This window comes from Coenobita brevimanus, chromosome 4 (assembly GCF_032717465.1).
Source record: "Coenobita brevimanus isolate Jiangsu-jjx chromosome 4, ASM3271746v2, whole genome shotgun sequence".
NCBI classification, from domain to species: domain Eukaryota; kingdom Metazoa; phylum Arthropoda; class Malacostraca; order Decapoda; family Coenobitidae; genus Coenobita; species Coenobita brevimanus.
Window position 1 is genome coordinate 182,054 of NC_136957.1, and position 11,114 is coordinate 193,167.

Genomic DNA, 11,114 nt, shown 5'->3' on the forward strand with positions numbered 1-11,114 from the left:
AGACAAGATAATGAATGGGTGACTATGAAGAAGCAAAGACAAATTGGTTGGGAGGGAGAGAGGAGCATATGGAGGAGTAGGGAGGGAGAGGGGGAGGGGGGAGCATATGGAGGAGTAGGGAGGGAGAGGGGGAGGGAGGTAAAGTGGAGGGACTTTTGAGGGAATCTCCCGGAGAGCTGGTAGTGGTGGTGGTGGTGGTGGCAGTGGTAGTGATAATAGTGATAGGTGAGGTGGTGAGGCAGTGTCGCGTGAGATCTGGACCTATTCACAGCTAACTCCGTGTCCTAACCATCCACACACTTGATAGAGGTGAGTGAATTAGTGAAATTGAAGCATATCCACATTTTTCTATCCACCCGACGTCCTTCTAACCATCCACACACTTGATAGTGGTGAGTGAGCTAGTGAAGTTGAAACATATATTCATTCTTCTATCCACCCGACGTCCTTCTAACCATCCATGCACTTGATTGAGGTGAGTGAGTGAGTGAAGCTGAAGCATACCCACATTTTTCTGTCCACCCGACGTCCTTCTAACCATCCACACACTTGATAGAGGTGGGTGTGGAAATGAAACTCATCCACAACCACCCACATCTATCCCTACTTCCTTACAATCTACACACTGAGAGAGAATGTTGATAGTGGAGTAAGGGGTGACACCAAGGCACAGACCTATCCACATCTATCCATCCACATCCATCCACATTACCAACGTTCTTCCAATCCAAGCACAGAATGGGATGAAAGTTGTCCACATTCTCGAGTAAAGAAGCTCCCAAACACCTTTTCCTCGGCGATTTATTTGCTTTAATGCACCTTCTTGTCCTCATGTGTGTGTTATATAAATCCTTCCAATATGGCCAGACTCTTCTTAAACTGCGTACAGTTGGATGTTGACTTGCCACATCCAGAAATAAATCACTAAGGAAGAGGTGCTAGGGAGTCTCCTTAACCGACGAAGGACTCACTCTCAGGTGTAGGACTCACTCTCAGGCAGCTAGGACTCACTCTCAGGATCAGCGGGTCATAGGAGCTTCAGGAACACCTACACACCTGCCACAGAATTTTTTCACAATGAGCGAACGAAAAAAGGTGGCGATGCGACGCTCAGACGTAAAACTGGATCATTCAGGGGTTTTCCCACAAGATTACCCGTTTGTGTGTGTGTGTGTGTGTGTGTGTGTGTGTGTGTGTGTGTGTGTGTGTGTGTGTGTGTGTGTGTGTGTTGGAATGCTTGTGTACGATATATACTGTAGGCTATGTATGTATGTATGTATCTGTGTGTGTAGGCTGTGTCTGTATATATGTATGTATGTATGTAGCCTCTGTGTGTGTGTGTGTGTGTGTGTGTGTGTGTGTGTGTGTGTGTGTGTGTGTGTGTTGGAGTGGTTTTGCCCAAGGCTGTGAAGTTGGTACCGTAGCCTACCTAAGACACTGACCTTGAATGTGTAATACTGATGCCGGTCTCGTTTCTGATAACGAAATAGGCACTGACAAAGCAAACTCACACACACACACACACACACACACACACACACACACACACACACACACACACGGCAGACAGTCAACAAAAAAGAATTAGTTTTTACATAGGGGAACAACCCAGTGAGGCAATCGTGGCTGAAGGCAAGAGGCAACCCTATACTTCCACCTGTCTATCTATCTAGCTATCTATCTATCTGTTGTCAAACGGTTTAATCCTGTCAGGGGAGGCCACAAACAAATCGTCTCCACGTCGCCTTGTCCTCTGCCATTTGATTACCCTCTCATCTTCGTATCTCTCTCCATTCCATTCCTCCATCTCATCCTTGGTCTCCCCCTCCTCCTCTCTCCCTCAACCTCACTCTCTCCTAGTTAGTCTCTGATTCTCCATGCTCTCCACATGGCCAAATCATCTCAGGGTACTTCTCATCTCTCTTCATCACATCCAAATCAACACCACAACGCTCCTTCATTTCCTCATTTACCAATCTGTCTCTCCACGTCACTCCACATGTTTCTCAGAAGTAACTCATTTCCACTGCTCTCTCTCAAGTAACTCATGTCCACTGCTCTCACGTAACTCATTTCCACTCTCTCTCAAGTAACTCATTTCCACTGCTCTCACAAATAACTCATTTCCACTGCACTCTCAAGTAACTCATTTCCACTGCTCTCACAAATAACTCATTTCCACTGCACTCCCAAGTAACTCATGTCCACTGCTCCAAGTAACTCATTTCCACTCTCTCAAGTAACTCATTTCCACACTCTCAAGTAACTCATATCCACACTCTCAAGTAACTCATTTCCACACTCTCAAGTAACTCATTTCCATCACCCTGGATACTTGTCTCAAGTTACCAGAGAAACAGTACAAAGACATCATCACAACCACCACCACCATCATCATCATCATCATCATCATCATCATCATCACCATCACCACCACCACCATCATCATTATTATTATCATCATCATCACTACCACCAGCACCACCATCATCGTCATCATCATCACTACCACCACCACCACCACCACCACCATCATCATCATTATTATCATCATCATCACTACCACCACCACCACCACCACCACCATCATCATCATCATCTAGACTCCTTTTCCCACCTAAGGATGGGGATGAGGCAGGGACCAAAGAACATTAATAAATCTGACAGGAGAAATTAATATTAATGGGCCACACACTCATTCACTCACCATTCAAGCCCAAGGAATCCTAACTCCACTTGGTAATAAAGAAAATAAAGATAAATGAAAATATATTGGGTTAAAGACAATAAAATGTTAAGAACCTGATCATTTAGGCTCCTCTATTCCAATCATGACTCTCTGATTAGTTAATTTATGTGATGCCTGAGAGAAGGCAAGAGTTACCCCCACCATGAAGGGTAAATGTCGTGTTGTAGTGATGACGACATCCAGACAAACAGGAAGCAGCTCTCTCTCTCTCTCTCTCTCTCTCTCTCTCTCTCTCTCTCTCTCTCTCTCTCTCTCTCTCTCTCCCTCTCTCTACTTCCTACTCACTTTTTTATTATACTGTCCACATGCTTGCCTTCCTGCTTGCTCCACACTTCATGGCTCTCTCTCTCCCTCTCTCTCTCTCTCTCTCTCTCTCTCTCTCTCTCTCTCTCTCTCTCATATACCACGCACGTTGCCTCCTTGCTTCCTCCAAACTTTCAATTTTTAAATCAACACTAGAATATGGCGCTAGTCACGAAGTGCTATGGAATGGATGTAGAGCCACAGGACTGCCTCTTTCCGCCACTGTCTTAAGTTAAAAAAAGCTACAAAAGGACGAAAATCTGGGCCAGGTTAAGGTGAAAAGAGCACTGTTGAATTTACATCTATTACTGTCTATCGTTTACATTATTTTTTTTTTTATATTCTTAACTTCCTGTTCGTCTAATAACAGATTTCTCTCCGTCTACCCTTGTCTATTTTTACCATTATTTATCGCGTCATATTCCTCGCTTCCTGCTTCCTAATGCCTCTATACCTCCTAGGTAGTTTTTTCCTTGTCCAAAAGTTGCTATATACTCGTTCTTTTATTTAAGGAAGAAGGAACCAAAGGCCAGCAGCCCCCATATTGTTCCTTCCAAGAAAAAGCAAAAACAAGATAACAGAGAGCCAAATCAAAATCCGTTCATTTCGTGATGCCTGGACACACTGCATTTGAAAGACTGGAGATCATAGGCAGCAGGAAATACAGACAGAGGGAGACAGTTCCAGAGTTAACCGGTCCCTTACGAACTCACTTCTTACCCTATTTATTCTTACTCCACATTCTTGGCTTCCTGTTTGCTCAATAAATGCTAGCCCTCTTCCTACCTCTTTCCCTAAGCATTTTCCAGCGAATGTGTTTTCCTGGCTAACAGTTTACCATAGAATTCAATGAGCAATATCTAGTTTGATCTGTTTCCTTAGCTAACCTTTACCCTGCACTGTTTATTCATTTCCTACTGCAACTGCCACACCCACGCCCACACCTGCCGCCTGAGCCATCCCCGCAACACGAGAGACAGCTGCCTTTATACTATACTTCTTAGTTTATATTATAAGGATACCTACTTATAACTGCATACTTATACCCACTTACATATACTGACTTACTAATGTCTACTAACCCGCTTGGCACACACACACACACACACACACACACACACACACATTAGGTAACTTCCTGTAGCAGGCTAGTGCGGAAGTGTCGTGTCTGCGCAATTCATTATACCTACTTGCAACACACACACACACACACACACACACACACACACACACCACACACTTATACTTCCTCTCTTCTCAGTATTTCCTATTCATATTCCACTTCTCTTACCCCACGCCTGTGTGTGTGTGTGTGTGTGTGTGTGTGTGTGTGTGTGTGTGTGTGTGTGTGTGTGTGTGTCTAGTGGAATTATTTATATTTTATTCTTGCTAGCCAGTCTCTTCAACTGAGGGAACTGGGTCAATCTCACACCTTCAATACTAACTCGAGGAGGTGTGATAAAGCCTTAGTTATGAGACAGGAATGAGTCTCCTTGGTTACTAGCCAAATCAGCCCTCCAATCTGACTACACTTGGCGATCAACTGAGCAGAAATGGATTTTGGATCTGCCGGGGGGGGGGAGGGGAAGACGGACTATAGTGAATGGGTCAAAAAAAAAAAAATTACTTCGATTATATTTCTCTTTCTTCATTTTCCTTCCTGCAGACGGTTTTACCCAGCTAAGGAAATGCCTCTCTCTCTCTCTCTCTCTCTCTCTCTCTCTCTCTCTCTCTCTCTCTCTCTCTCTCTCTCACACACACACACACACACACACACACACACACACACACACACACATTCAACCTTTCCTGTTTTTGTATCTTGTCTTCTGGATGATTCATTATAAATATTCAACACACACACACACACACACACACACACACACACACACACACACACACACACACACACAATAGGAAGTTTTTGGCACAAAGCTTAAAAAGAAATTAACTCTTGAAAGCAGTATGATTATGGATGAAAACAGCAGGTGACTACCCCCTCCCCTCCCTCCCCCTACCCTTCTCTCTCTCTCTCTCTCTCTCTCTCTCTCTCTCTCTCTCTCTCTCAACCGTGGAGACAGGGATGGTGGTTATCGGTGCAAGGGTATAACTGTGTCAACCATTCGCGTGGTGGTGGTGGTGGTGGTGGTGGTGGTCTTGGAAACTGTGGTGGTGGTGGTGGTGGTGGTCTTGGAAACTGTGGTGGTTGTGGTGGTGGCAATTGTGGTGGTGGTTAATTTTAAAAAAGAACAGGTAGTAACTTTTTTCTCTTTTAATTTTCGTTCACCTCACTTTGGATTAAAAAAAAAACGAATTTGATGACGTATTCCTCATTTTACTCTTGCTGTCTCCAGAGAAATTTTCTATTAATAATTGTAGTTTTTGCTCTAGGTTCAGGTGAGACGTGAACCCGGTAGACTGCAGGTTACGTTATGTCAGTGCCACCACATGAAGGCGTCCATCGCCAGCACCAACCTTGTATTAATCGGCGACCCGTCAGATCAGTCAATGAAAACCCGTCTCACCAATCTTTCTCTCCTCCCCAGATGACGACGAAGGTGCTACTCCTAATACCGCTACTCCAGCTGCTGGGTGGAGGGCAGGCGCTACCCCAGGCATTTCAGAGGGTACCATTTCAACCCGTCCCCTTGGCTGTTCCCACGGCGCCTTCAGGGGGTTTCCTGGTGACCGACGTGATGCTGAGACCTCGCAGGCAGTTCATAGTGGTGCAGGGGCAGGTAATGAGGCAACCTAGTGTGCTGGATGCTTCCCGGCGGGTGGCAACCAACGGGTTTGTAAACAGACGAGTCCCCGTGTCTAGCCAACCTACGTTATCTGGATCCAATGTGCTAGGCAATACGCGCAGGTCACAACAAGGAGGATTTGTGCCAATATCATCCAACCCTGTCAATGGTCAGCACTCCGGACCCTTCCTAAAAGACGGGGAAGATCAGTTTCTTCCCAAATCCGCTCAGCAGCCCACTCAGCAGGGAAGTGTTGTTCAGCCTACACCTGTGAATTCCCGACAAGGTTCTGTCCAACAAAGTGACTCAGCTCAACAGGGTGGTTCTGTCCAGCAGGGTGATTCAGTTCATCAAGGAGTTCCCAGCTCTCAAGGTGATGCTGTTCATCGTAACGGAGGAGTTCAACAGGGTGGTTCAGTCCAACAGAATGGTGCCGCTGTAGGTGGTTCTAGTCCAGCCAGTAGTGTGGCCCAGCAAAACGGTGGTGTCAATCAGCCCAGCAGCGACCCCACACAAGCAGACCATGTTCCAAAGGGGCAGCCAGAGCAACAGGGCGGACTGCTGAGACCCGTGCAGTCCCAATCACAGCCACAGCCGCCCGCCGCAGCACCACACGCCACACAGCCCCTGCCAGCAACACCACAACGGCAACGCGACCCACTGTGCTTCAAGCTACCCGATCCTGGAGAGTGCAGGGCAGCTTTCCCAAGGTGAGCTGCACTGACTTTAATACAGTTCCCTCATGTTTTTTCAATTCCTCATTAACTACAACTTCATACATGGATTTCAATACCTTTTGCTCTTACTACTTCATTTTCTAGCTTTCTGAGGTGCAGTCATTTCTCTCTTTTTCTAATATAATTTCAGTTTCTCATAGCCTATACTCGTACCTGCAACCTGGTGTACTGATTTCAAAAGTCTTCACTCTTATTATTTCAGTTTCTCATATAAATGCAACTTACAAACATTTGAACACACAATCTTACTTTTGTCCAGCCCAATTCTTCACTGACAGTTCAGTATAGCCTATGTCTCTTCTCTGTATCACTTCAACAGCATCACCCGGTACAGTTACTTTTGAGTGCCACAGCGAATCCCATATTATCTACCTTGAGGCGTTAGGGTCAGGCTAGAGTACTAAAATCCAGTACACTGAAGGGTAGATGGCCAGACATCCCCTTGATGGTATCACTTCAAACACTGCCCCTCACGGTAACTTAGTCAATGTGCATGATTAAGGAAGTCACTCCGGCAGGGGCATTATAATCACTAAATCGGCAAGCACTGACCATTTTAACCAACAGATAAGACTAAGATAGTGTTGGATACAGTTTCACCTTTCAATTTTTCCCATAAAATTGCCATGGTATTTTTTTTTTTTTTTTTCATGCTGCCTGGTGGTCTTTGTTACTTTTTCCTGCTGCCTTTGGCTGTGCATTACTATCTTTATATTCTTCTCAGAATCAGAGGCATAGTAGTTTCCTTAACAAACAGCCGTTGCTGTTTGCTTTCTTTGTACTCCTTTGTAACCCTGTTTCCCCTCGTACAGGTACTACTACAACCCCCGAACCAGCCAGTGCGACTGTTTCCTATACGGCGGCTGCGGTCACGAAGGCCTTCAGTCCAGTTACCGCACCCTCGCCGAATGCCAACAGAGGTGTGTGCCAGACAACACTGCAGAGGGTCCCAGCTGCGACGACGTGTTCAGGAAGCAGCAGCAATACTTCACCTTCCCTGTCACCCCTCCCAGCGCCAAGCACACGCCCGGAACCGTAGAGGGTGTTCCCTTCCCCAACACCGATCACTTCAATGACCAGCAACTCGCAAACCTATTTCTAAAGCGAAAGGACGACGATAGCATAGAGAGTCGTACAAGCAGACGCGCTTGGAGAAACCCTTGAGCACGTAAAAGGAAATATTAAATGATAACCGTACACGATAAACTACAATGTTCAGCAAACAGCAGGCTGTTTCTAAATGCCAGAGAACAAGGAAAGCCCTGACAGTCGTACGAGTGGACGCTTTTGGAAAAACCCTTGAGCATGTAAAAGAAAATATTTATTGATAACCGTAGGTGGAGACCCTTTCACCACGATGGACCACCACAAAGAGAAGAAAGAGTGGAAATTATTCTAAACCTAAAGAACAAGAACAGTGAAAGTTGCACAGTAAAAGTTGAGGCTTTGGAGTGACTGGCAGCGCGTTTGTGAAGGAAATATTTCTGAATAGCCTACTGGACAGGGAGGCATCTGCAGCTGTGGCCTCGTTCATCTGTCTCATTATTCTGGGCGTGAGGTGCTACACTTTATCTTTCAGCAACTTTAGTGAACCCCTGCCATACCACATCACCCTCCCACACCACACCACACCACACCATATCACCCTACCACAACACACCATATCACCCTCCCACACCACACCATATCACCCTGCTACAACATACCATATTACCCTCCCACACCACACCACACCACGCCACACCAAGGGCATTAACAGAAGGGCCCTGAAGCTCCCTCACCCATTGTTTATGTTCTTGCTCTTGTTTTTGTTGTTACTTTTAATATTTCAAGATGATGTGAAGAAAATACAACTGTTGATGTTTTTTTTTTCTTTTTTTGACGCAGAAAGGGAATAAGTTATGTGACAAAAATACCACGAGATATACACACTGCATTCTGTGTGTGTGTGTGTGTGTGTGTGTGTGTGTGTGTGTGTGTGTGTTTTACCGTATTCTGTGTACAATCCTATTTATTAAAATATTTATGGAAAATATTAACCTTGAAACACAATGCAGGCAGGCTTAAAATAATAATAATAATAATAATAATAATAATAATAATAAAAGTGATCACGAAAATCTGTACCCTTTTTCACCTGAATTTGGACTAGATTTTCGTCCTTATGCATTTTTCCCCAACTAATTCACTGACATGACTGTGCTACGGCTCTACATCCTTTCCTTAGCACTTCTTCGTGACTAGCAGTGACTCTAGTGTTAAACTATCACCGCAGCTCAACTTTCAAGGTGGAGAGAGGGCGGTTTTAGGCCAAGTTAGGGTGAAAGGAGTAGAGGATTATATTCTTCAAGTAGCAGCTTGAATTGGGAATATAGAGAGGGATGAATGATTCCACACACACACACACACACACACACACACACACACACACACACACACACACACACACACACACACACACACACACACACACACACACACACACACACACACACACACACACACACACACACACACACACACCGAGAAAGAAAAGGAAAATTATGGATGTGAAGCAAGTAATGTATCTTTAGCTGAGAGAGAGAGAGAGAGAGAGATGTAAACTAACGCTTTCTCTGATAAGCATGAAAGACACCTGAATAAATCTGATGAGTCTGTTATCATCTGAGGGAACTGGGTCACTCTTAAGGACGCTCCCTAACACCTCTTCCTTAGCGATTTATTTTCCAAAGTACTCATTAATATTCCCTGGTTTACCTGTCTTTTTCAATACCGACAAAGACTGCATGACACAAGAATACAGTAACAGAGCAGAATCAGAACTAAATCGGTAAAGAAAAGGTGTTAGTATGCTTCCTAACAGTACCCTACTAGAACTGCGCCCCCTAACACCTCCTCCTAAGTGATTTATTTTGGGATACGGCTGGTTAATATCAATTTGTATGTAATTTATGAAGTGTGTGGTGATGTTAGAATGATGCAGGCCTAACACAAGAGGTCGGCAAGGTGTAATCTGCAAAAATAAATCGCTTAGGAAGAGGTGTAAGGGAGCTTCCGTAACTGACGAGTCAATGTGCCTTAGCTATGAGGATGCAGTGAGTCTCCTTGGTTACTAGTCAGATCCACCCTCCAATCTGACTACACCTGGCCATCAACCGAGCTGAAAGGGGTTAGGTACCACAGCAAGACAGACGCTACAGTAACCAGCACGAGATCCTGGGAGAATGAAAGTGCGCAAAGTGGAACGAAATGCGCAAAGAAATGAATAAAAACTCGCAAAAAGGGAATGAACGAAAATGCGCAGAGGAAATGAATGAAGCTACGCAAAAGGGAATGAACGAAAATGCGCAGAGGAAATGAATGAAGCTGCGCAAAAAGGAAATGAATGGAAATGCGCAGAAATGAATAAATATGCGTAAAAAGGAAATAACGCTGCGTAAAGGAAATGAATGAAAATCCGCAAAAGGAAATGAATGAAAATACGCAAAAGGAAATGAATGAAAATGCGCAAAACGGAAATGAATGAAAATACGCAAAAGGAAATGAATGAAAATACGCAAAAGGAAATGAATGACAATGCGCAGAAAAAGGAAATGATTGAAAATGCACAAAAAGGAAATAAATTAAGCTGCACAAACAGGAAATGAATGGAAATGCGCAAGAGGACATAAACGAAAATTCGAAAACAGGAAATGAAATGAAATGCGCAAAAAGGAAATGAATGAAAATGCGCAAAAAGGAAATGAACCTAAGTGCGCAAAAAAGGGGGGATGAAAGTCGCCGACGAAAACCACTGTCTGCTTACCTGAAGGACTGTTCTTGTTGCCGTAAGTTTATCTGAAGCGTGAACTCCGTGGACTGCAGGATGAGACTGTCCTTTCTGCTGTACCGGTAGTCCACAATCTGCCTTTCTGGTGATAGGGTGGGCACTGAGGGACGCTTATGATAATTTTGATGATAGTGGGACTCCTTCATGTGATGGCTCCGATATAACCGGGAGGTGGAGCTGCCTGGTTATACATCCTCACCTCGCCCTCGAACAACTCCCTCTCGAACAGATGATACAGGTCCGCAGGCGAGGGGTATCTTCAGCCTGCAGTTCACTGGGTTCACGTTCGGAAGTTCCATATTGATTTTTTTCATCGTTCAGTCAGTGATAAGGGAAATAATTTTGACGACAGCTGCTGACGAAGACCTGACTACTGTTGTGAATATTTAGAGTAGGTTAGATTCCCCTCGTGTAGCTATAGTTAAGTTTAGGTTAGGAGTATATATGTAGTACCTGTTGCATATATATGTTGTTGACGTTTATATGTACAGAGGAGATGGAATTTTTGTCGTTTCTACCTTATATAAAAGATTTGTTACAATAATAATATTTTATTTCCACAAGGAGCAAAGGTTAGCTGTACATATCTATCTTTCTACTATCTATCTATCTATCTATATCTATTCCTTTCTATTTATCTATCTATATACACGGTAAAGGAATATAAGCATAGCCTACACTCTTTCCACAATAACAGTCTAAAACAATCATCCCTCCATGGCTACCGAATGCTTAGTTCTAAACCTGCATTA

The 11,114-nt window shown here is 44.3% G+C and overlaps 1 protein-coding gene across 1 annotated transcript; it reads left to right on the forward strand.

Moving 5' to 3' along the window:
* Window positions 1-527: 527 nt before the first annotated feature.
* On the forward strand, window positions 528-8,195 carry LOC145394811 (uncharacterized). Its single transcript, XM_080268602.1, has 3 exons — window positions 528-558; window positions 5,599-6,506; window positions 7,346-8,195. The coding sequence occupies exons 2-3, from the start codon at window positions 5,599-5,601 to the stop codon at window positions 7,695-7,697; spliced, it is 1,260 nt and encodes a 419-aa protein (XP_080124728.1). The 5' UTR covers window positions 528-558; the 3' UTR covers window positions 7,698-8,195.
* The last annotated feature ends 2,919 nt before the right edge of the window (window positions 8,196-11,114 follow it).

What these genes read in the sequence shown, in the direction of transcription:
- LOC145394811 (XM_080268602.1), top strand. Translation starts at nt 5,599, where the DNA reads ATGACGACGAAGGTGCTACTCCTAATACCGCTACTCCAGCTGCTGGGT. An exon ending in TGCAGGGCAGCTTTCCCAAG is followed by an intron (nt 6,507 to 7,345) that starts GTGAGCTGCACT and finishes CCCCTCGTACAG; the next exon opens with GTACTACTACAACCCCCGAA.